The following is a 25681-nucleotide window of genomic DNA, read 5'->3' as shown; positions in this document are numbered from 1 at the left end:
AGATCAATATACAAAAAAATTGTATTAAATTGATTAAAAGCTACTTGTAAAAAACAGAAAAATAAAAATTTAAGACTAGTATTTATAATTGCATCAAATGATGTCAAAAAATATAAACTACAAAATATTGCTATGAGACATTAAATACATGTAAAAGGAGAGCTATATATGTTCATGGATTGGAAGGCTCAATATTATAAAGTTGTCAATTGCCCCCAGATTTGATCTATAGGTTAAATGCAATTTCAACCGAAACCCTAAAATCCTAATGTTTTTCTTAGAAATTGAAAAATTGCTTCTAAAATTTAAGTGTAGATGCAAAGGGCCTAAAATAGACCAAAAAGCCCAGAAGAAAAAGTTGTTGGACTTTCAACTACCAAATGGCAGACTTATTACAAAACTGCCATAATAAAAACTGCATGGTTTTGCCACAAGAATATACAAATAGATCAAAGAAAAAAAGAAAGTTCAGAACAGGCACACCTATGTATCCTTGATTTATGAGGAAGATGGTACTATAGAACTGTGGAGAAAGATTGATCTCTTGAATAAATAGTACTAGATCATCTGATTATTCTTATTGGGAGAAAACAAAACTTTATCCCTGTCCACACCATATACAAGAATTAATTCCTACTGGTTTAAATTTATTAAGTAAAACAACAAAGTTCCTGGAAGCTTACATAGGAGAATATCTAATCTTGGAATGGGAAACATTTCTTAAACAGAAATAAAATCACTAATCATAAAAGAAAATATGAATAAATTAAGGACTCCTTCATCAAAAGACAGAAACAATTTTTCAGAGACTGAAAAAATGAGCCAAAAAATAAGAAGAGATATATGTAATATATAACTGATAAAGGACTAATACCCAGAATATGTTTTAATATCTTATATATCAGTGAAGAAAATTAACTACTTTTTTACTAACTAAAGTCCATACTATATTCAGATTTCCTTAGTTTTTTAAGAGCAATGTTAGATATAGAGGGAAATTTAGCAGAGTGCCCACCTATAATCAATAATACTGCATTATGCACTTTAAAAATGTTTAAGAGGGCAGAATGCACAGGCTCACACCTGTAATCCCAGTGCTTTGAGATGCTTAGGCAGGAGGGCCAGGAGTTTGAGGCCAGCCTGGGCAACATAGTGAGACCCTCCCCTTCTCTACAGAAAATTTAAAAATTACCCAAATGTGGTAGTGCACACCTGTAGTCCCAGCTACTTAGAAGGCCAAGGCAGGAGGATCATTGGAGCCCAGGAGTTCGAAGCTATAATGAATTGTGATCATGCCACTGCACTCTAGCCTGGGCAACATAGCAAGACCCCATCTCTACAAAAAAATTAAAAATTATCCAGGCATGATGGCATATACCGATAGTCCCAGCTACTCAGGAGGTGGAGGTAGGAGGACACTTGAGCTCAGGAGTTCGAAGCTGCAGTGAACTATGATTGTGCCACTGCATTCCAGCCTGGGTGACAGAGGAGATCCTGTCTAAAAAAACCTCTTACATTAAGTGTTCTTATCACAAAAAAGAAAAACAAGAGAACTTTTAGAAGTGCTGGTTATGCCTATTACCTTGATTGTGGTGATGGTTTCACAGATGTATGCACATGTCCAAATTCTCCAAATTCATGAAATTGTATACATTAAATATGTGCAGTTTATTTTATATCAATTATACCTCAATACAGCTGATTAAAACAAAATACAGAAAGTTTCCATGTTCCCTCTCCACTATCACCACCCCCACACAAGGTTTCCCCTATTATGAACCTATTGCATTAGCATGGTACATTTGTTACAATCGATGAAGCAATATTGATACACTATTATTAACTACAGGCCATAGTTTACATTAGGGTTCACTGTATTGTACAGTTCTATGGGTTTTGAAAAATGCTTAATGTCATGTATCCATCATTATAGTATCATACAGAATAGTTTTGCTGCCATAGAAGTGCCTGTGCTTCCACCCAGTCATTTGTCCCCCACTCTCCCTGAACCCCTGGCAACCACTGACCTTTTGCAATAGTTTTGCCTTTTCCAGAATGTCATGTATCTGGAATTATACAGTAGGTAGCCTATTCAGACTGGCTTCTTTCACGTAGTAATTGTATTTAAGACTCCTCCTAATCTTTTCATGCCTTAATAGCTTGTTTCTTTTAGTCTACGTGCTAGAGAATATTTTTATCACTGAATAATATTTCATTGTATGTATATACAATAGTTTGTCCATTCACCTATTGAAAGACATCATAGATTCCATCTGTTCTTAATATGCTTACCCAGTCTGGGTAAGGCAGAAGGGAATGGGTAAAGACTCCATCTCCCAGCAGGTAGAGAGGCTGTGGAATATACAGGGAGTTATATTTTACCTTCTACTCTGATGATAGAGATAGGAGAGGGAAACAGAGGTCCTGAAAATCCAGGAAGAGCAGAGGAAGTGGCTCTGTTGTTAGTACCTGTGACAAAGAGGGTGTTACCCCAGGCCCAGCCATCCCAGTGTGATGAAGTTGAGCTTGTTCTGAAGCCGGGCTCTGTCCATCAGACTGAAGTAGTCCTAGAAGGTCGGTGGGGGTAGGGATGCCTGCTCAGGGGGCCTCTGCCAGTTCCAGCTGTGAGCGCCACTCCCTGGGGCATTTCTCTACAGCAGGTTGTAAAGGAAACAAGGTGTAGTTCCCTGGAGGAGGATATGGTCCTGGCATCTTCTTGCCTGAGCCTCCAGGGTATCTCAGTCTCTGAAAAACCTCTCCTATTGGGGTAGCCACCATCTGAAAATGTTTTTCTGCTCTCGGGGCCTTGTTGTGGGCGTGCTTCCCCCCTTTTTCCTCTCGCCTGTCCCTATCCTGGTTATCAAAGACCTCAACAGCTAGTCTTAAAGTTCCACTTGTGGAGTCTGAGGCCTCTTTTCAAGATTGTTCAGTTTATGCCGAATATTGGGAGCCGATTGGGAGATGAAGTGCATTGCCAGGATGAATTGTTCCTCCCAGGTGTCAGGACTTAAATAGTAAAGAGGACAGTCACGAAAGGAAAAGGACTGGAATTTTATGCTGGCTCTGAGTGATTTACAATGTCTTTTGACCCCGCAGCCTCTCAAAGAGGGAGTTGGTGTACAGGCGGGGAGGAAGCCTGTTCGCCGGGCAAGAGTGGTGGAGACAAAGAAGAACAAAGAGGAGGAAGGGGAATGGTGGAGCTGAAAAAGGAACCTTATCTGGAAAGCGAAGACAGAGAAGCAGGAATAAGGAGTAACAAGTAGCAGGCAGAGTGACGATTAGGATTTCTGGCAAGTTTAAAGAAGGCCTGAACATAGAGAACTTTAGACCCCCTTGCTGTGCCAGTGGCAACAGAAGGTTGAGCGGCAGAATAGCATTATGATTAAGAGATCCATTCCTAGGACAAATTTCCTTGTCATGTAATGTAATCTTGCTCCTGAAGCCAACTAGGAGGAAAAAAGGGGGGAGGGACGTTAGGAGTGGTCATAAATCGAGACACTGACACCAAAAGCCTAAGTGGGGCATCCCCTGCTAGACGACTTTGGAGGTGCTGGTCAGACATTGGACATCCCTGAGTTCTGAGTCAGACCTGAAACGAAATTTAGGGTGCTGGCCAGAAGGCGGTGTCCCCGAGTCCTGGTCCAGACTGAAACCCAGAGAAGAGCTTCCCCGTGCCAGGCATCCCTGGGTCTGGGTGACATCCGGGAAGAGGTGGCTAGGACGCACCCTTCTCAGGCACCTTTCCGAGAGTGTCGGACAGTAGCAGCGTTTGAACCACAGAACTGCCCACTCTTTTTCGAGTGTGTGACAATCTCAGAAGCCCTAGAGACATACCAAATTCCGAATGAGGACACTGAGAATGAAATCCTGTGAGCTGTGCAGCAGGGGAGGAAGGAGTCTCAAGACAGAAGCTGAGAAGTGAGCTGAGAAAGGAACTCCTTGTATGGAGGCAGAGAAGTGACTCAGTTTCTCCTCCCAATGTTACGGTGTGAAGTCCGTGCACAGGGTAGAAAAGAATTCTCAGACAGCGATTAGGATAAACAGAAGTGAAAGTTTATTTATTTTTCTGAGAAAGAGAGAGAGAGAGAGTGAGAGTGACCACGACACACAGAGGGAGGAAAGAAGTGTCGGGCAGCGAGGAAAGTTGCTCAGTGCTTTTAAAGGGTAGAAAAGCCCTTTTTTCCTCTCTGTTTCAGGTAACTGATAACAAAAGCAGCTGTGAAGCTGGTGTGTTGGCTCTTCCTGTTTCTCACATAGCAAACTGATGGCAGAAATTATTAATAGTCTCTTCCTTCTTCTCGATAGGGGTAGGCATCTGAAACTGTCTCTTCCTGAGGAAGAAGGGGAAGTTCACACTCCTACCATCTGCTCAGGAACTTTCTCAAGGCTGAGAAACAACTCACAGATAACAAGGTAGGCCATACGTGTTTTAATTAAACAAAGGGTAGTTATGATTTTATTTCTCTTACTTCCTGATAGTTTATTTTCCTCTGTTAGATGGGTTATATAAGTCAGACCACCTTTCAGGTGGTAAATAGGGATATTCCTAAAGACTCATCCCACATGGCCTTTGCCCAGGTCCTGTGTTCAAGTCTTCTGATCCTCTGTCATCTAATTCTCTTTTCTAGGTGTCCCTTCACTCCTTCTAGTACCCCTTACTCTGATCTCTCAGCTCTCCAATCTGTTTTACTTGCTGTGGGTCTTTCCCCATCCTCCTGTCCCTCCATCCCCCCATTCTTCTGACCCTCCAGTGCTATTGTCCCCATTTCTCTGCCCCCAGCGTCCTTGTCTGGTTCCTCTGCCCCACCGCCTTTTCCATGAGAAACCTCCTTCTGTGCTCCCACAGGAAGACATTTTGGCTCTTCTTTCTGTCCATTATTCAAGCTGGTTTTCACAGAAAATGACTTGCTGCTATGGGACTTCCTCTCATTTGAGTGTTCTACCTTGAACGACACGTCACTCATCTGAATACTGTTTACCAGACTCTTTATTTTAGACTCGTGCAGCGAGAGTTCCAAATCCCAGGTTCTGTTCAACTTCAGAGATTCCACCTGTTCTTTAATGTGCTTCAGATCCTGCATTATACAGGGAGAAATTTTGAGGTGGAACTTTAGCTCCAAGTTGGAGAAGCTCTCTTTCTTCGATATATCCAACAGAAACTGCACACTGAGGGTCATCTCCTGGTTCCCTTCTGGGTCCTTTTCCTGCAGCAGCCTTTGCACTTCTCTGCGGGACGCTTCCCCCAGCCGGCTCTGGTCCTCTGCCACCAGGTAGGACATGGCATGAAAAAATTCCTGGAAGCTGATGTGGCGGAAGCTGTAGAACTTCTTGATGTCAAGTCCCTCTTGGTAATCGTTGCTGCTCAGAAAAGCAGCCAGGCTTGGGCCATCTAAATTGTGTTTCCGGAGCTCAGCTTCTTCAAACAGGAACCTCTGGTGCTGGATCCCCTCCGTGGCCAAGGAGCACAGACTCCTCAGGACCCTGTGCCGGGAGGGCTCGCTGCAGCCCTCGTTGTCATCAGACGGCAGGAAGGTGGACACATAGGCCATGAAGATGTCAGTGCTGTTTCTGGGAGTCTCCGAGACTGCCTGGCCTCTCTCCATCTGCCTCTTCAGCCAGGAGCTGACCACCCAGCAAATGCCTGGAACCTGACACGCTTTGTAGAGAACGGCATTTCCTTCTACAACTTCAAAGGCTTTCCTGGCCTGCTCCTCATCCTTGAAATAGGACCTGAAATAGCTCCTCCTCTCCTCCTCAGAGAAGCCTAGGGTATGGACATGGCACGCTTCCTTCAGCAAGGGCTTAAGATTATGCAAAGCCTGGGGCCGGGTGGTGATGAGCAGGGAGCACGTGGGAAGTATCCTTCTCCCAATTAGACGGCGCAGCAGGTCCTCTTTGGGATTCAGGCTCATCCTCCTCAACTGTTCTTCAAAGGGCCTCTGCAGTTCATCAAAGCCATCCAGGATGAACAGGAGCCGCTCTGGCTGCCTCAGAATCTCTGTGACAGGGGCTTGACTGTCCCCACAACACCAGAAGAGGAGCTGCTCCATTTTGCCCTTGGGCAGCAGGACCACTTCTTTGCAGCTCACATAAAACACATAATCAAACCGGTCTCGGTACAGGGTACCCGTGGCCCAGTCCAGCACCATTTTCTTGGCCAGGGTTGTCTTCCCAGTGCCAGCCGAGCCCTGTAGCACCACTGATGATGGGGCTGAGTCTGGCTTTTCCACTGAACCAAATAGATCTTTCACCATGACAGAGTCCAGCTCCTGCTCAGGGACGGTGCAGGCAGATGATTCTGGGCTCTCTGAGCTGGGCTTGGCCACTAGGAGCAGCTGAATGTAGCTGCTGCCCACTCCCCCTTCTCTCCCCTCGAGGGAGCGCACGTACTCTCGGTATGTTTCTCTGTAATCTGAGCAAGAAAAATGGAGTGTTAGGTGGTGAAATGAGATCTTAAAAAGGCGAGATGGACCCTCTAAACTTCGACTTGTTTTTTGGTCTCGTCTTCTTCTATGCTTCCTGACTTGCATCTCCCTGAAGATTCTAGTTCTGGCTTCATAAGGAGAGGCCCCTGTATGTGCATATAAGTGTGTGTGCACACGTGTGTGGTGTGTATGTGCACATGTGTGTGGGTGTGTGAGGGTGTGTTGTCTGTGTGTGGATATTTGTGGGATGTGTGTGGATGTTTGTATCCACATGTGCTCTTAAGAATGTGCTCGTGGAAGCTGCATGTTGTGCAGGAAGGCATGTCCATGGGCATCACGAAATGTGTTTGTAGAATACGAGTAAATGCAAAAGTCTCTGTGTGTGACAATGCATAAATGTCTGGGTGTTCATGGGAAATCTTGCCAGGTGAAGACGTAGAGACAGAGAGAGGAGAAAGGGAAGGAACATCAGAGCGTGGAGAGGGACTAGAAGCCTGTTCTTGGGAAAGGACGGGCCAGAAGCTAAAGATAAACCAGCTGCTGAGCAGCAGCTGCAACTTGGAGTCCATGACACCCTCCCATTTTTCTGTAGCAGAGGCATGAAAGGAGCCTACGGGAGGGAGCACAGGCACCGACAGATCCTCCCTCCTTCCCAGCACCCCACGAGAAGGAATAGGAGGCTCTGCTCCCACCCCACTCTCTAGCGTGGTTCCGTGAGAGATCACAGGCACAGAAGACTGAAAGAAGCAGCCAGAGCTGCCTGCCAGGAAGCAGCTGGGGCAGGTCCCAAGCCTTGCACCCTGAGGCCATTTCTCCTGGTTGGTGGAAATCCCATCACCAGCACCATCCCAGCTCTCTAAGCCCTTTTCTTCACACAGTCCCCTTCTCTGACACTGCAGCTGGCGGTAGGAGATGGGATGTTATGGCTGTAAGATGCTGTAGTTTTCTGATACATAAACCCCTACCTTCAGCTCAGGCCCCACCTCACAGTTGTTAGAACTCTCAGCTGGAGACCACCCAGGAGATCCTGGGGCATGGGAGACACCCAGGAAGGCAGAGGCCAGGATGGCAGAAGGCACAAACTACTACTAGCCATAGGAGTCTCTAGAAATGCCATGGGAGTAGGGAGCCCCAGAACCACCCCACCCTCCCCTCTCCCCTCCACACTCACCATTCAGACAAATGAGGCTGAGCTGGTCCATGAGTTCCAACAGATTCATGACCTTCAAGACCTTGAGCACCACTCTCACAGCCTCCTGTGCTCCATAAGTTAAAATCAGCTTATCTGCCAGGTCCACCCGACTCAGACCCTCCAGCTCCCCTCTGCCCAGGTGGGGCTGGCCTTCAGGCAGGGCCATATGCCGTATGTGGAACTTTAATGTCTTGAAATCATCTTCCTCCAGGTCACTCAGGGCCCAGAGCAATGCCTTCTGGGGGTCCTCGGCCAGGACCATGGTGAAGGGTCAAGTTCAGACCAGTGACCTGGAGAAGGAAGTGAGAGCAGAGGTCCGCTGCTGACAGGAGAGCAGCCTGAAGGCACCTTGCTGGGTGCTTGGCAAGCTGCAGAGTGGAGGTGAGGGATAGATGAGAGGTGTGCAAAGTTCCAAGGAAGGTGAGCAGATGAGACAGCAGAGGAATTTCCCTAGTCATTCCTCTCTGCCTCTTTGCCAGATGACCTGTAGCATCTGTCAGCAGGCATTTGTGTCAACAAATAGGAAGGTACGCTGGGTGTGTTGGCCTCTCCCTCCCTCTGTCCATCTCTCCCTCCCTCTGCCCATCTCTCCCTCCCTACCTCTCTCTGCCTCCCCCCTCCACATCTCTCTCTCTCTTTCTCCTCCCTCCTTCCTTCTCTCCCTCTCATACACATTCTTTTTTAGGCCCACTATGCTCCTTAGATAGATGGGTTAGGAAAGAAATTTATTTCTAAATTTCAGTTTTAAGTTGTCAAACTGAGCCTGTCCCTGGCCATGTGAACCTCTGCTGGGCTGGGACTGCTGAGGTGCGACAAGAAGGTCAAACTCTACATGCACACGGGCCTCACACGTCAGCCGCATAGAATCAGCCACACACGATTCAAAGTGGGAAGTCTTCTCATTCAGATAAAGAGACACGTCCAAACACTGATCAGAAGAGGAACGGCTCCTGTTGAGTACCTACATCCTGCCAGGTGGTTTACATATATTGTCCTTTTTGGTCATTGCAGAAACCATTTCAGGTACTACTGCAGATGACAAATTCAGCCGTCAGAGAAAAATGGTTTTCCAGAGTGTTCCAGAGCTAGGCCACTGGGCAAAGAGGTGGGATTTAAATTGTGGTCTATGACCTGGGTGGATGGAGAGAGACAGAAAGAATCAAAAAATAAAGGCACAGACAACAGACTCAGAATCCAGGAAGTTGGGCTAAGTATGACCAGAAACTGGAGACATTTATACATTCTGAAGTAGCAGGGAAAGGACAGCAGGATTTTGAGCTGTGCTTAAAACATGGTACTAACATGAGGGCAAGGTGGCAGTCATTGAAAAAGGAAAAACAACAATTAATAGAAAGCCCTAGAATTATACCTGTGATCTAAGGCCAATGGGGAATCCATCTCAGCAGTACAATGTCACATTTGTCCAGGGGTGCTCAAAGAAGTATTTGGGAATGGAGAAAGTTACTGCAATTCAAATATAAGCATTTTGGCCACATACTGACAAGAGAGTGAAATGTCCGGAACGTGTGAGGACACATGGGACCTTGGCTGCCGGTCACAGGCCAGTTTGGAAAAGCAGGCCTGGTAAAGAAGGGTGATTGACAGCAAAGCCTCCACTGCATAAGAAGACTCAGGGCTCCCCTGCAACTCTCTGATGTTGGCAAAGCTCATTCAGGAAAGAAGAGATGGCAACACTAGAAGCTGCCAAGGAGACGTCTAGTGTGGGCGATTCACCCCAGCTCAGTCGGGGGAGCTGGAGGTGAGGCCAGGATGATTCAGCTCCCCAAATCAAGAGCCCAGTGAGCAAGACTCCGGGGGCCGAGATGAAACAGATCCCGTTTCTGGTCAGACAGCTCTGCGGGCCATGCCTGGGTTCTCTTAGCCCAAACCCACTAGTTCACTTATCTTTGCTGGTGCAGTATTAAAAGCATAGTTGTGACCCCCAGACACACGTACACGTGGGGCTGGAACACAAGAAGGACCCACCAAGCCGCTGTGAAGCAGAAATGCCCACACACTCCGTTGGCTGAGCGACTGCTCGCCAGTGGGGACATGACCTCATTCCTCCATAAAGTTAAGAAACCAGGGAGGGGCCGAAGGCATGAATTGCTCTGTCAGCAAGAGGAAAAGAGCCCAGCAGCCTTTCCATCTTGCTCCCTTAGGGCCCCATCCCACTTCTGCAACCCAGCCCAGGCCAGGCTTGGGCAGTTTCACTAGAGAAACGAAAGAGTCGGAGCACTGTCTCCACCACATCCTCACTCGTGGCACCATTTCTTTATGTTGTTGAAGCAACTAGAGAATGTGCTCGACCAAAATGAAAAAGGAAGAAGACAGGAACTCTATGAAATAGGAATCCAAACAAAGAGGAAAACAAATTCCCGGCAGAGCTGGGTAGCCCACCTGGAGAGAGAGGGGCCCCGAAAGTCCTGAGCAGAGTGGGTTTCTCCAGAAAAGAATGTCTCCAAGAGAAGAGGATAGACCAGTTACCTGATGCTATTGGCCTTCTGAAAGAGCCTGCTGAGAGGCTCTTCAAAGGTGGGAAAAACTAGCAGCAAGTTCCAAGAAAACTAAGGAAATGAAAGTAAAATAAGGTAATTACTAGCTATAGGAAAAATAAAAAATAAGACAAGAAATATAATAGCAAACTACAACACTCAGGTGTGGATAATATTTGCAGAGAAATAATAATGTGGCCAGGCACAGTGGCTCACACTTGTAATTCCAGCAGTTTGGGAGGCCAAGGCAGGATGATCACTTAAGATCAGGAGTTCAAGACCAGCCTGGGCAACATAGTGAGACATCCTCCCCACCCCATTTCTAAAAAACTTCCTTAAAAAATTAGCCAGTCTCAGTTGCATGTGTCTGTAGTCCCACCTAATTAAGAGTCTGAGGCAGGAAGATGGCTTGAACCAAAGAGTTTGAGGTTGTCACGAGTTACTGTACTTCAGCCTGGGTGACAGAGCAAGACCCTGTCTCTATAAAAATAGAATAAAAAATAATAATGCCACCACTGAATATTGATCTATCTAAAATTTATAATATAACCATATTGAAAGGATAGTGGTAGAATGTACTAGAATAGGAAGTCAATAGATAATACCTAAAGTTGATGAATCAAAAGGTAGTGATATACAGTACACATAGTATTTAGAATAAAGGTCAGAGAGCCACAAATGCATAAGAATCCATTTTAATTAGAGGGTGGAGGCCAGAGATGAAATGAGGCCTCCTTTCCTGTAAAGCTGGCCTGGCTATGGGCTAAACTAAGAAGTGGGGCCACTGAATACCAGAAAGGGAAAGGGTAGAGACAAAAGAGACAGAGACCACGGGTGGAAACAGAGATAACAGCATGAAGAGTCAAAGAAGAGATACAGAAATATCAGGAAAAGACATGAGCAGGCAAAACAGGAAGTCAGAAAGACACAAATGAAACTAAGGCATGGTCTCTCTCTCTCTCTCTCTCTCTCTCTCACACACACACACACACACACACACACACACCCTCTACACACTCACTCTATAGTTTTTCTTGACAGCAAACTCTGGAGAAACAAGGGTAACTAGAAATACATATGAGTTGGAGTTTGAGTCAAGCTACTAGAGTTCCCTGCCCTTATTACAGCTTTCCCCACCCATGAGGGAGGCAGGTACCAAGGCAAAGTTGGGTACACACCTTCACCATCCTGCTTCCAGGCCTCCTTCTGCCTGACACGGGCAGGGCCCAGCCCCCGGCCCTCCCCTCTGTGCAAGGGCCCTTTGAGAAGGTGCTCCCAGGCCCTCCCGGTGGTCACTGTCTTCTGCGTTACACCTTGGTCAGTGCTGATGGAGCCAGCACGGGGGACTGGGAAGCTCAAAACTCCTCTTGAGACAGGGGCCCCATAGCCATTCTGGAGGTATCTGTCTCTGCTGCTAGAGGCTGTCTTTTCTCAAGGGTATCACACATGTCCTTGAAGGAAAAGGAGGCCTTCAGCCTCCCAGGGGACTTAGCCAGTGCTAGCAAGACGGTGGTCAGAAGAACAGGCAGGCAAGGCACATGATAAATTACAGTGGTCCTGGGGACAACTCGGAAGTTTGCTTTCTACCACGTGTTCCTGAGTGCCCGGGATGAAGGACAAGCCCAAGGCTCTCCAGCACATCTCTGTGTTCAGGCAGGAAGGGGGTGCCGTGGCCTGCTCAGGCCTTGCTTGTCTGGGGCTTGTTCACAGGACTGACATAACCTTGATAAGGCTGCAGCCTGCACTGAGATAAAAGGGCCTGTGGTGAGACGAAAGCAGGGGGTTACCCAGAAAGGCCAAATACAGTAGCCCCAGTAAGAGGAGTATGAAACACAGGCAAAGAGAGAAGCCGGAGGTCAGGGCCAGATTCTGACGTGAAGGGCAAGGTCCATAAATGAGAAATGGAGCTGCAGTTAGAGGGAAAGAAGTCAGTTCCCCAGGGATAGAAAGCCGAGATTAGGAAGGGCTGGTCCCGATCCAACAGAGCCACACTGTGATGTAACGCTGTAGGTTACACGATGTTAAGATGTTCTCTTCTTCCTGAGAGAGCACCTTTCTCACGGGAAATGTATGCCCTGCCTTTGGGCAGAAAGGAGAGGCAGGGAGCCAGGTCTGCATCTGCTGCTTCTCAGTTGCCTTTGGATGAAAATAGTCAATACGCAAAGCAGCATAGTGCAGTGAGGCGGGTTCTGATCCCCTTCCGCCTCAGGAATGAGCTCTGAATGGAATTCTCATTCGCTTTTGGTGAGAATGTAAAATGTTGCAAGCAGTTTGATAGTTTCTTTTGTTATTATTATTATTTCAAAATATTAAGTACCATGCTTTTGTTATATGGATACTTTGTATCATGCTTCACCTGGGGCTTTCAGTGTGCCACTCATAACTGTTTCTAATAAAATTAAATACTCACCTATCCTATGACCTAGGCATTCCATTCCTAGGTAATTTACCCAAGAGAAAAGAAAACTTAGCCACACAAAGACTTACACATGAATGTTCAGAACAGCACTATTCATAGTAGTCAAAAATTGGAAACAAATCAAGTATCCATCAACAAGTGAATGGATAAACAAACTGTGGCTCATCCATACAATGAAAGATTATTCAGCAGTGAATCCTTGAAACTCACATTGGTAAATCTCACAAGTATTGTACTGTGAAAAAGAAGCCAGACACAAGGAATTCAAACTGTATTGTTCCATTTCCATGAAAAACAGTCTGTAAGGATCTGGAGCAGTGGTGCCTGCTACCAGGTGTGAAACAGGGCATTCACTACAAAGGGGAACAGGGAACTTTGGGGGTGAAGGGATGTTCGGCATCTTGACTGTGGTAGTGGATACACAGGTCAAGACTGTCAAAACTCACTGAGCTATACACTTTCAATAGACGCAGTTCATTGTACATAAATTATACCTCAGTAATGCTGACTAATTTAAAATAAAAAAGAATGAACTCTGATAACTAAACTGTGCAGTTTTCAGTATCATGGCTTATACTAGAACCTCCCATTCATCAACAACTAGAGCCTGAAAATGATACTTTCAGGCATTGCTAATCTCACAAATTTAAGAGAAGTCTGCAGGGACCACCCGCTTCCCCAACCAAATAGATCATTGTGAGCTACTCCTAAAGTGTCCAAGGCCACTAGTCAGGAACCACAACTCTTGGTGGATGGGAATCAGGGAAGGATCACACTGGAGCCTGGGCAGGAATATCTTTGCCAGGGCAAGGTGGCTGGGAGCTGAGACTGCAGACATGAAGAGCTGCAGCACAGGAAGGGGAGGCAGGAGGGGAGAGGTGCCTCTGAAGCCAGAGTCCTCTATCAACACCACCCTGAACCTCAGAACTGCAGAGAGGTGATGGAGGCCAAGTGTGACCACCCTCTCTTAGTCCAAGTCTTCTAAAAAGTCTAAAGTGGCACCATCCATGAGAAGAAGCAAGCTGTCTCAATGGGAAAGCTTCCCCCATTAGGCCTCAATGACTACCACTAATATTCCAAGCAATGAACTTATAGCCTTGAAAACCCGAGTAAGAGTAAGTAAAAACAAGAAACAAAGATTCAGACCACCAAGAAGTGTAATTGTTAAACTTGTCATCTTTTGATGAAACATTTAAAGAAATAAAGAATGTTATTACAAAGATAAGCTTCCAGCAAGAAACTATGAAGATAGGATATTGCTCTGAACTGAACTGATTTAAAAAGAAGAAGAAACTATGAAGAAAAAACTAGATTTGTAAAAAAAAAAACTTTTATATAAAAAGAGAATTAGTGAGCTGAAGATATAGTCAAAGAATTCTGACAGCAGCAAAAAGGGATAGGAGATTGAAAATATGGAAGGGAGCTTAAGAGACATGGAGAATAGGGGAGGGAGAGGCAATATTATGAACCAATGGAGTAAATTTTCCAGAATAATTATTATAAAAAGCATGGGTGTGCAGATCCAGAGAGGACAATGTATCCCAAGCAGAATACATGACAAAAATGGCATGCTTGAAACTCTTCTATCCTAAATTATCTGCCTTTCAACCCTGCTGTTCCCTTGGCTACTGCCCTAAATGTCTCCTTTCTTTCCCAGATAACTCCTTGAAAGATTAGCCAGCACTCGCTGTTTTCAGATCAAACTGGTGATTCTCTCACACCTGAATTCTAGTTTCTCTCCCACCCCATCCTCAAGTCCACTGACTCTGCTCTACGAGGGGTCCTGAAGACTCTAGGTCTTCAAATCCAAGAGTCATTTTTCAATCCTCTTCTGATAGGATGTTCACCTCTGTTTTGGGGAATTAAAAGATAGAATGTGAGTCTGTGAGTCTACACAGACCATTTATAGGGGGAACAGGATCATGTGAATTCTAATTATGGAAATTAGCTCCAAGGAGAAATCAATTCTTAGGCATAAGAGTCAGGGCTAAGAGGTCCAACCTCACCCACCCACTTTGCCAACTGAATACTGAGACTTTACCTAGCTAAGGGAATTGACAGGTTTGTTTATTTGTTTGTTTGTTTTTACAGGCAGATGTTATCATCCCCATTATACCAAGAAGGAAACTGAGGCTCAGAAAAAAACTTGTCGATTACCCCAAGTTGCACAGTGAGTTAAGATCAGAGCCTTCTATCACATAGTAATGACAATAGCTATGACTTAATAACAATAACTATTAGTGAACCCACAAGGTGGGGTTCACTGTTGCTCACCACACAGAAAGCAAGGAGGATTGTTGAGGAAGAAAGGATTTATTTCAGTGGATGTGCTAACTGGGAGGGAGAAGTATGAACTGCCTCAAATCTGCTTCTCAGATCAACAGAGTCAGGGGTTTTTCTAGAGGTGAAATGAATAATGCATGAGGGGAGTGAGCATCATTACCTGTTTGGGGTGGAGGGCAGGGCACACAAGCCCAGTGAAAAATCATGCTAGTACATACATCCCATGATCAAAAAATGGCAGGTAAGTCCTTCCCCGGGTGGGGATTTTAGTATTATAATGAGCTAGAGGTTAATATTGGTCATTCTTTCAGCCTTGTACACAGGCTCAGTGGGTCATTGGGTACAATCTATGGTGGAGTATTGTTTATCTTGTCTTTTCTGCACAACAGGTGGTGTGAGGCTTTGTAGTTATCTCGTGACTGCAAGGAGGCTCTGTCATTTCTGGGAAAGAAACTCAAAAGGGAATGGATCAGTGCAACAGAAAGCTACAAAGTTCTGGTCAGCAAATCTTATTGGCCTGGGAACTTGAAACATACAAGAACTACAAGAAAAAAAATAACAAAAATGGTTTCTTGCGTATGGAGCCAGTTGCATAACTACTGTTTATCAGGCATGTACTTTACAAACCATTACCTCATTTAATCCTCTCCCAAAGTACAGACTACTATATATAATACAACTGACTGCAACTCTACTTGAATGTCTAATGGACATCTCAGAGGAGACATACAGAAATGAAATGGGGATCTTTTCCCAAAAACCTGCTGCAACTGTAGTGCTCACTGTCTCAACTAATAGCAACTCCATCCTACTAGCCACTCAGCATAAAAAGTTGGAACCCTCCTTGATTCCTTTCACACCTCACATACAATTTCTCAGGAAACCAGATTGTCTCCATCCTCAAATATAATCTTCCCACTTCTCACCACTCCCATTGCCACCAGCCTGGCCTGGCCTCCATCATCTGTCACTTAGATTACCCAGTGGCCTCCCAGCAGGTCTCCCTGCTCTTCCTCCCTCACCTCTCTCTCCCCACCCCACCCCCAGCCCAGTCTTCTTCTCAAGACAGCAAGAATGACCCTTTTAAAACTCAGATCAGGACTCTCCCCTACTCAAAGGTTCCCCATCTCACTCAGACTGAAAGCAAAGTCCTGCCTTCCTCACCTCCTTCAAGTCTTCAATAAAACTTCACATTGTAACCTACCCGAACCCCTCCCAACTCCTGATTCCCCTTTACCCTCTGCTAGTTTTCCCTTTCTCACAGAAATTCTCATCACCTTCTAATATACTGTATAATTTATTTCTTTGTCTCTTTCTGCTATAATGTAAACTCTTCCAGGCCAAATATTTTTGTCTCTATTTGTCCACAGATATATCCCAAGAGCTTTAAAGAGCATCGGGAACATATTAGACACTCAAATTGTTGAATGAATAAACCGCCCTATTGACACCTTGTGACGCTGTCAAGAACAAAGCTCTTTTTAAAGGTGCTTTGACATCGATTGTCCCATTTAAGGCTGAATCACAAATTGCGACCTTTGTACTGCTCTTTGGCTCCACCTGGCGGCAGCCGCGCAAACTGAGTTGAGTTGTTTCTCTTCTAACGCCGTGCCAAGTTTACTCGGAACTATTTAGCTCAGCTCTCACTGAGTGTGCATCGGACCTAAAGCAAAGAGCACACACCCCGGAAGAAATTGATACCAGCAGGACGTTTTAATGCCCCGAGAAGGATCGCTAGTAACCAATAAACACAAAGATCTAGCTCACGTGGTACACAGTCAGCCTATCGAGCTCCTAATAGTCACTAACTCACTCTCTTCCGCTCCCGGCTCCTTCTTTCGCGACAAGATGGCCACACCGGCAGTAACAGCAAGTGATCCTCCCGCCACTCCAGCCCCAGCCCCGGCGGCGGCCCCAGTCTCAGCCCCAGCATCAGTCCCGGCACCAGCGCCAACGCCACCTCCGACGCCAGCTGCGGCTCCGGCCTCATCTTCAGACCCTGCGGCAGCAGCGGCTACGACTGCGGCTGCGGGCCAGACCCCGGCCTCCGCGCAAGCCCCAGCGCAGACCCCGGCGCCCTCACTGACTGGTCCTGCTCTCCCAGGGCCCTTCCCTGGCGGCCGCGTGGTCAGGCTGCACCCAGTCATTTTGGCCTCCATCGTGGACAGCTACGAGCGACGAAACGAGGGAGCTGCCCGTGTTATCGGGACCCTGCTGGGTGAGTAGTCGGAGAAAGTTGACAGCCTTTTCTTCCTGCCACCCCACGTTTATCCCACTCCCCTCTCTAATTAGCTCTTTTATCTCTGACATCCTACTTTCCCTCTTCTCCCATCTCCATCGACCGCTTATCTATTTCTCCATCCCACCTTACTGCTGCGACTTATCGTCAAGGAATTTGAACCTCTCCTAAGCTCTTACCTGCCGGGTTGCTGTCACTTTGAGCGACATAAATATACAAGGATTGTTATTGTTTGTTAAACAAATATATGCCTATTGATTTACATTTTATTTTCAATTTTCCCAACAGCATTTTACATCAAGAATGATTAGCCCCAATCTGCCAGAAATGAGCTAAGACACGAGTAGGAAGTCAAGAACCTTTGACTCGCTAAGCCCAGTAACCACGGTTTTCCTTCTTATCCATTGAGTATATATTTTTGTTTTCCAGGTGTTGACAAATAATTTTCTAACTGGTTAGCATAGGAGTGGGGACATTTATAAAAAGATATTTCTCCCCAAAAATAGACGGGTTTGGCTGAATTCATTAGGGATTTTATAATATTCTGCATTCCTAAACTTCTGAGCCTCTGTCCCCCAGTGTCCCCTAGTATTAGTATCTAATGTGATAAACACTGTTCCCCCAGTACTGTCTCTTATTTTCCATTTGAACACAAACATTTGTATTACCTGTTTATCATTTTGTGCTTAACCTTCAGATCAAAGGATAATCTTTACCATGCCTGTGCTCCAATTTTGAGGAATAGATATTTTATGTTAAATTAGTTTGTAAAACAGAAAAGCACTAAGAAGAATTGTTGATAATTCTTTTTGGGGAAGGCTGTTGATCCCCACAAAATTCATTTCCACTCCATTTTAGTGGCAGATTTTTAATGTTTGTGAACCCACGTCACTTACATGCATCCTTTCTCTTTCCTATTCTTCAAGCTTACTCCATAGAAGACGATTGGTGTATCGCAAAGAAGTTAAGATTTATAGATAGACTCCTCTAAATATTAACCATGTGCCATGGGGGAAATTACCTAAAGTCTAGTTCTTTAGGGACTAAAGAACTTAGTCTTTGTGAGAACTAAATCGTTGCAAAATCTTTTAACTGTGCTGGCTCTCATCAGGTATAGCTGTTGGTTGCCATTCATCACATCAGGCCTATACCACCCCTAACACCCATGCACACACATTATCTTTGACAGTATGGTATTTTACAGAAAGTCAAGTTCATACGTTCTAAATATTGCCATGTCTTTTCATAAACCAAGCCTTTGTATTTTTTGACACAAGTACCTTCCCTACTCTCCCTTGTTTACTTTTTTTAAGTTCCACCTATCTTCCTGGTTCCCAGGAACAGTGTTAAGTTTCAGTCCTCCATCGCATATTCCAACCCTCACCTCATTCTTAACTTTCCACAGTACAATAACATTCTGTAACTGTGCCCTGCTTTGAGCTTCTGTAACAAATAATCTTTGTCTCACTGAATTAGCACTAGACAAATACACTTTCAGCTGCACTGTCAAATTTTCCAAACTCCATGGAACTGTTTAACTAAAGAAACAATTCTCTACCCAAGATTTATGTTTAATGCCCCAGATATTACAGTGACTCTAGTCAGACTAGCTGTAAGCTAGATGTTCAGATCCTCTTACAGACTGGGATCATGGCACAGAGCTGTAGGTTTTATAGAGGCAATGCTTATGGAAGAATGAAGCATAGATTCTGCATGCTAGGAACTTAAAATTGTAAGACATTAATTCATGAAACATTTCATTTGGTTAAATGAAGTCATTGGTGCCTTTTATGTAACACGAAACTGTTAGGTACTTAGAATTCAAAGTTAGATAATATGAGCTCTGCTGTAGCCTTAAACTCAAGATAGAAATATACTCTTATGCAAATAATTAGAATATAATGTGATAAATGCTCTAATAGAAGAATGTCATAGTGGCATGGAAATACAGAAGACTTAACTATTTCAGAAGGTTCGGGAAGACTTCACAGAAAAGATAACCTTTGAGCTAGGCATTAAAGCAACTTTTATAGGAAGTATAAAAGAGTCTGGTATGTCCACTGTCTGAAGAGTTCAGTATTATAGAAATTTAGAGAGAAGAGATATAACAGGAAATGAAGCTAAGAAAGTAAGGAGCCATTAAGAGGTATTAAATAATTACAAGTGTAAGGTGCTGTGAAGGAGAATTACCAAGAGCTATGAGAAGACAAAATGTAAGTCTAACCTAGTTTGGGGCTATCTGGGGAAGATCTTGAGCAATTGGCATCTCAGCTAAGACTGAGTAGGAATTAAAGATCCCTCTGGCTGCTTTGTAGAGTGGATAAGAGACAGGCATGAGCTGTGCATGAACACCAGAGAGAGGCTGTTCTAGTAATAGGGAAGCACTAGAGAAGTGAGGGTGGATAGAATGGATGAGTTGAAAGATAGGAAATAGAGTTGATAGGACTTGATGTGATCAGAAATGCGGGATTAGAAAGAAAATATCAAGGAAAACTCCTACATCTTTGGTTAATTGTGGAAGAAGAAAGGGAAGGTAGAGGTTTACTTCTGTTTGGGATATATATTCCCAATATATATATTCCCTATATATTTTGAGATGCCCATTGAGCAATCTGGTGGAGTTGTCAAGTAGAAAATTGAATATAAAAGTCAGGAGTACAGAAGAGATGTGGCCAAGTATGTCAATTTAGGAATTATGTCATTGGAATATACAAGTTAATTGAAACCATAAAAATAGATGAGATCATCTAAAGCAGAGATTGGCAAATCTCTGTAAAGGGCTAGACAGTAAATAATTTAGGCTTTGTGTACAATCTCTGTCGCAACTACTTAACACTTTTTGTGACAAGAAAGCAGCCATAAATTGGCATGTAACTTTTATTTACAGAAACATTTCTATGTCAGAGCTCAGAGCCTGACCTAGAAAAGGAACATAGAGTAAAAGGATAGAACTAAGACAGAACCCTGAAAACCTGAGAAGTCAGAGGAAGGAGTGGGAGAGATTGGTATCAGGGAAGCCCAAGAAAAGAAAGTTTTAAGATGGAGGTAGTAGTCACGTCTGTTGAATGCTGATGAAAGGTCAAATAAGATAAAGAATATATAGCCGTTTGGTTTAAGGACATAGTTTCAGCTAAGGGAGCGGAATCCATGCTGAATTGGAATTAGATAATAGTGGGTACAGGCAACATTAGTAGAGATAGAAGCACTGTAGTAGAGAGAGAAGCACTTGAAGCCTGGAGTAGGAGTTCCGATAGATGAGAAGAGATTGGAGAAGTCAAGGAATTAGCGGTCTTCATAGTCAGGAAACAAATGTAGTGGGTGGGAGTAGAGGTTTCAGAACTAGAAGAACAAAAGTTTGTGGTAAAAAACTGAACTGTTGACATTTAAGGTTCACAGGTAGAGGGTTTCCAGATGATAAGTAGGTTAAGGATATGACCGTGGGGCCAGATGGCTGAAGGGAGGTACAAGTGAAGCTCCATAGAGTTGTGCTCAGAGTCTGAGATGAGGCTACTGTATTTGATATTCGGTATAGACATTAAAATCTTCCAGGTAGCTCTGCAAATTAAATTATAGGGAGAGTGTCTAGAGGCTGAAAAACAAAGGTCATAGAGTGAAGGTCTGGGAGAGGGCTCATAGTGGGAAGTAGCAGATAGGCCAAGGTGAGACCTTGTGAGGGAAGAAAACCCTATTTAGTGATGGTTAGAGGGAGAAGCTGGAGATCACTCCAGTTCCCTGGAGAATTCCGGTCCCGTTTAATGCACATGACTGAACTTGGAGGAGCTAAGGAGTTCAGTTTGCTGTTCATTGACTTTGAGGAGATCACCAAATGCATTTCAAAAGTAGTCAGAGGCTGTTGGGATTAGGATTATATAACACATGGACGATTCTCTCTTTTACAGGAACTGTTGACAAGCACTCAGTGGAGGTCACCAATTGCTTTTCAGTGCCGCACAATGAGTCAGAAGATGAAGTGAGTGAGAATTTGAGCTGTAGTTTATAGCTGTTCACTTGCTTAGGCTCCCTTCAAGGCCCCTTCTACACAGTATGTTGTGCTCATAACTGGAGCTCCTATAACCAAGGAGCTTCATTTTATTTGTATGTATTTCCTGGGCCTCGTCTGTCTGTTGGGGGTGGCCTCTTGTCCTTTTTGTCCAGTTTTTATGTAGACTTGGTGGCTTCTTATCTTCCTTTCCTGCCTTCCCTCTCAGGTGGCTGTTGACATGGAATTTGCTAAGAACATGTATGAATTGCACAAAAAAGTCTCTCCAAATGAGCTCATCCTGGGCTGGTAAGTTGGGGATGGAAAGCCTCTCAGTGATTGCTAAGGTCCTTTACCACCAGACTAGATTTTGTCTTCCTTTTGAAGACAGAGTATTGAAATGTATTACCTTGAGGATCTATGAATTCGGTGTGTTTTGCTGGCAGTTCTGATCCTGTGAAGCCAGGAATACTTATTTTGAATTGTGGCTTTTTCTGTGCAAGTCCTTTTTTGCCTTGCCGGTGACATGGAATTTTTCAAAAGCTCTAAGTCAGCCTTTGATTTGATTTGCCTTAGTTTTCAGTGTGTATATTGCTTTTGACATTTGGCATTGCTAGGTATCACTACCTTAGGGGTGTCAGATACCCTCAAGACACCCATGCCACTATTGTTTTTGATTCTGATATCCTATATAGAGATGAGTCTGCAACTATGTTCCATTTTCTAGGTACGCTACAGGCCACGACATCACAGAGCACTCTGTGCTGATCCATGAGTACTACAGCCGGGAGGCCCCCAACCCCATTCACCTCACTGTGGACACAAGTCTCCAGAACGGCCGCATGAGCATCAAAGCCTATGTCAGGTGACCACAGTCTTGAACCACAAGGGCATAAAAGGCAGTCTAGTTCATACCATGCCTAGATGACATCCCACCCCCACCTCAAGCAAGTTTAATTCCTCAGTGTATAACTCACTGCCTCCTCAGGAAGCCTGTTCCTCTTGCTTAAGCAAGAATAACTGTTAACAGTTATTCAAAAGGTTTTACTATGAAACAGAACCTGTCCATGTAATTTCCATTCACTGATCCTAGTTGTACTCCAGGTTTCTACTCCTTGCTCTTAACCAATTTCAAATGGCAGCCCTTTCAGTTATTTCAGCAAGCTATTGTGTTTCTTTGAAGTCATCTTTCTGGAACCTAATCATCTACAATTCCTACAGCCAGTCCTCACAAGGTGTTCTTGTCATGATCCTTCACCGTGTTCGTTACTTTTCTGAGTTACCCTTTAGTTTGTTGTTATCCCTAGAACTCAACACGGTACTCAGGATAGTACAGATTAAAGGATGACCATCCTTATTTTGAACACATTTATTAACCCAGAGTTGAGTGCAGTTTTGGTGACAGTGACATTGTTGCTGTGTTAACACATTGAGCTTGCAGGCAGTTAAAATGTGGGTTGACGGGGATGGAGGGTGTTGGGAAAGTCCCTAGTGGCATGCTGAAGAAAGGCTGTCATGGGAGCTGAAAGGATTATATCTTCTGGTAATAGTAAAGGCATTTGTTAGTGCATATCTTACGCTGTTTAACTTTTGTGCTGGTTCTGTGTCTGACACTGCAGCCAGTTAACTGTTGTGCAGTAAGACAAAGGTGGTAAATGCCAAGGCCTTGTAAGCAAGGTGGCGTACCACTAAGCTCTAGCCATTGCTTGACTTCTTAGCCTTTCCAGGTATAAGAGCCAGCCTATTGAGCATAGAGTTGAGAAGACAACATCTTTAGTGAGATTACTTACAGCACTCAGTCTAGTCTTGGTGTTCCAGAGTCAGTTTGTTTTCTCAGTGCTAATGAAGGGCTTAGTCCTAGAAAAGACCTGTTTTTGTTTCTTCTTTCCATGGGGATGGGTGTCTAGGCAGCCAGCTCCACAGAGAAATCCAGAGGCCTGTCCTCTCATCATTGACATTACACAGTGTACGAAGTATTAATAATTTTCTAAAAGGACCAAGCCAGATCCAAAGGCTGAGTATCCTCTTACGGGAGATGGGTTTGGTGTGTGGAATGAGCTAAGGGGGAAAGGTGACTTTTGCTCCTGTATGATCTTTGAGGTTCAAGTGGTCCCAGCCTTCTTATCTCAGAACCCTGGAAGCCATACTCCTATTGACTGCTTTCACAGCCCTGTTTAGGCATGGAAACCCTTTCCCAAGGCCATTTGTTTATTTTGACTTCTCTCTCCCCAGCACTTTAATGGGTGTCCCTGGAAGGACCATGGGAGTGATGTTCACACCTCTGACAGTGAAATATGCATATTATGACACTGAACGCATTGGTGGTGAGTAACCCTCTCATGCACTCCTTAGAGGTCTTAGGCACTTTCAGGGGAGGGAGCTGCTGTTCTGTAACAAGGATGAAGGCCTTGGGTGGTTTAAAAAGGAACCAGTGATCTAAAGCTTGTGATAGCTAGAAGTCACAGTCATTCTCCTATATAAATGGGACTTAAGGAATTATTAGAGAAATTGTGAGAGGTGGGAAATTATTGTCACCAGAGGCCACGTGACCATTCACAGAGACCAAAACCAGCGATTGACATACTGGGTGAAGGGATTGAGCTCTGTCAGGAGAAAGAAAAGCTAGAAAGGGCAGAGCAGGGAGTCTGGGAAAGGTGACTGAGTCCAAAGAGAGGTAAGAAAGAGAGAAAGGGCAGTTAGAGACTGTGTCTTTTCTGATGGGATGACTGAATTCTCTGTCTCTTCTTACCTACCATCACGCCCACCCCCAACAACCAACTCCCACAGTTGACCTGATCATGAAGACCTGTTTTAGCCCCAACCGAGTGATCGGACTCTCAAGTGACTTGCAGCAAGTAGGAGGGGCATCAGCTCGCATCCAGGATGCCTTAAGCACAGTGTTGCAGTATGCAGAGGATGTGCTGGTGAGAGGGGCACAGAGTAACAAAGGGGAGGATGCAGATGTCCACTCTGGGACCACTGATGAAATGATGGTGTTCAGTAGTTAGAATTAACTGTGCTTCATTGAATTTTTGTTTTGGTGCTCAGTCTGGAAAGGTGTCAGCTGACAATACTGTGGGTCGCTTCTTGATGAGCCTGGTTAACCAAGTACCCAAAATAGCTCCTGATGACTTCGAGACCATGCTCAACAGCAACATCAATGTGAGTGCCATTCCTGGGCCTCTGGGAGCCTGGTTCTTCCCCCACCTCAGCACATAGAAATGTGAAGGGAGTTGGGTGAGGTGGCCTGGAGTAGAATAGAGGAGGCCGGGCTTCACCAATAGCCCCCTTACAGTCTAGCTTGGAAGGAAGGAAAAGGTGGTACATGTGCTTGGAGATTCCCTTCTTTCTCCGTCCTTCATTCCACTGTCTCAGTTACTGCTGATAATACTGTGACATGTCTAGATTCATGAGGGAAAGAAATGTTAAAATTCAGAGGGCAATGAAAGTACAATTTCTTATTTTCCCCGTCTGAGTTCACAGACCCCCTATAGTCTCCCCATGGATCTCAGCTATAGCACCACTATATAAGTGGTGTAAAAGTAAGTATATAAGTGTATCAGTAGAGATGAGAAGATATTCTCAAGCATGTCCTTCCTGTGTTCCACCTTGGACTCTGTTCAATCTGTCAGCTGTCATTTATCCAGGACTGCCTCACACCCAGTGTCCACCATGGAGCGGGCCTTGATCAACCTTTCAGTTCCCTTTCCTCCCAGCCCCTCACTTACTGTGTATTCTTTGTCTTCTAGGACCTGCTGATGGTGACCTACCTGGCCAATCTCACACAGTCACAGATTGCCCTCAATGAGAAGCTTGTAAACCTGTGAATAGGCCCCAGGCAGAACTCCTGCCAGTCTGGGTCTCACCCTAGGACTCAGTATGAAGTGAAGGCGAAATGGTTTCTTTGTGGTCTTGAGTCACACTGAGTCAGTCAGCTGCTAGTGACTCTAATAAACATGGCCTACCTTTTGTAAATGAATTCCATTTTATGTGATTTTATTGCTTATTTGAAGGGGGAAAAATGTCCTAGAGCTCACACAGAAACCAGTAAATGAGTACTATAGGTACCAGTTTGTTACGTGTTTGGCGTGACTCATCATCAGGAGCTGTATCTTTAGCTTTAGCTTCAACTGCCCACACCAGGTAGCCTTCCTGCATGCTAGTCTTGCCATGGCACTTTCTCCCCACTCTTTTGCCTATGATCAGGACAGAAAATTTGTTTTGATCACTTCTCCATAACATCTTAAATAGATGGCAGTACAAAGGGTTTTATGCACAATATTACTGTACATAGAGATGTGCTAGTGAGTGAGAGAAGAAAAAGAGGATGGATACAGATCTCAGTCCTGGGACCCATGTATCCACACTGGTAGAAAGACAGCCTTCTCCATGGTGAGGATTAACTGCTTTACCGAATTGTTATTTTGGTTTTCAATATGCAAAGTGTCCATTGACAAAACTGAACCATTTCTTGATGGTTTGTATGGTTTCCACAGGAAATGAAAATGAGAATCCATGTAGAAAAGATAGTGGAAAGAATTACGTACTTTATCTGAACTAAAAGAGTATTGTGTGTAGTTGGTGTCTTAAAATACATTAATAGTAGGATGGAGCTGTTTGCCACTTTGGCTCAGGAAGGCAAAATTAGT

The 25681-nt window shown here is 44.6% G+C and overlaps 2 protein-coding genes across 3 annotated transcripts in view; one reads left to right on the top strand and one right to left on the bottom strand.

The window, feature by feature from the left end:
* The window catches only part of EIF3F (eukaryotic translation initiation factor 3 subunit F), a 288155-nt gene extending 263148 nt beyond the window's left edge, over positions 1–25007 (top strand). The window contains exons 2-9 of one of the 2 annotated variants that reach the window (XM_076002211.1): positions 16650–17032; positions 20953–21023; positions 21262–21341; positions 21760–21897; positions 23265–23356; positions 23820–23956; positions 24081–24194; positions 24782–25007. In XM_076002211.1, the coding sequence (XP_075858326.1) occupies positions 16663–17032; positions 20953–21023; positions 21262–21341; positions 21760–21897; positions 23265–23356; positions 23820–23956; positions 24081–24194; positions 24782–24859 (1080 nt within the window). In that variant the 5' untranslated portion in view covers positions 16650–16662 and the 3' untranslated portion in view covers positions 24860–25007. Of the gene's footprint in view, positions 1–16632; positions 17033–20952; positions 21024–21261; positions 21342–21759; positions 21898–23264; positions 23357–23819; positions 23957–24080; positions 24195–24781 lie in introns of those variants that run through there. The other variant, XM_012783944.2, reaches the window with a different exon arrangement.
* Positions 4656–7879, bottom strand: NLRP10 (NLR family pyrin domain containing 10). Its single transcript, XM_012783941.3, has 2 exons — positions 7597–7879; positions 4656–6412 (listed from the first exon to the last, which is right to left on the bottom strand). Exons 1-2 carry the CDS (start codon positions 7877–7879, stop codon positions 4656–4658), a joined length of 2040 nt encoding a protein of 679 aa, XP_012639395.2.
* Positions 25008–25681: the final 674 nt, after the last annotated feature.

This window comes from Microcebus murinus, chromosome 4, assembly GCF_040939455.1.
Source record: "Microcebus murinus isolate Inina chromosome 4, M.murinus_Inina_mat1.0, whole genome shotgun sequence".
Lineage (NCBI taxonomy): Eukaryota > Metazoa > Chordata > Mammalia > Primates > Cheirogaleidae > Microcebus > Microcebus murinus.
The sequence above is the reverse complement of the archived record's forward strand: the minus strand, read 5'-3'. Positions and strand labels throughout refer to the sequence as shown.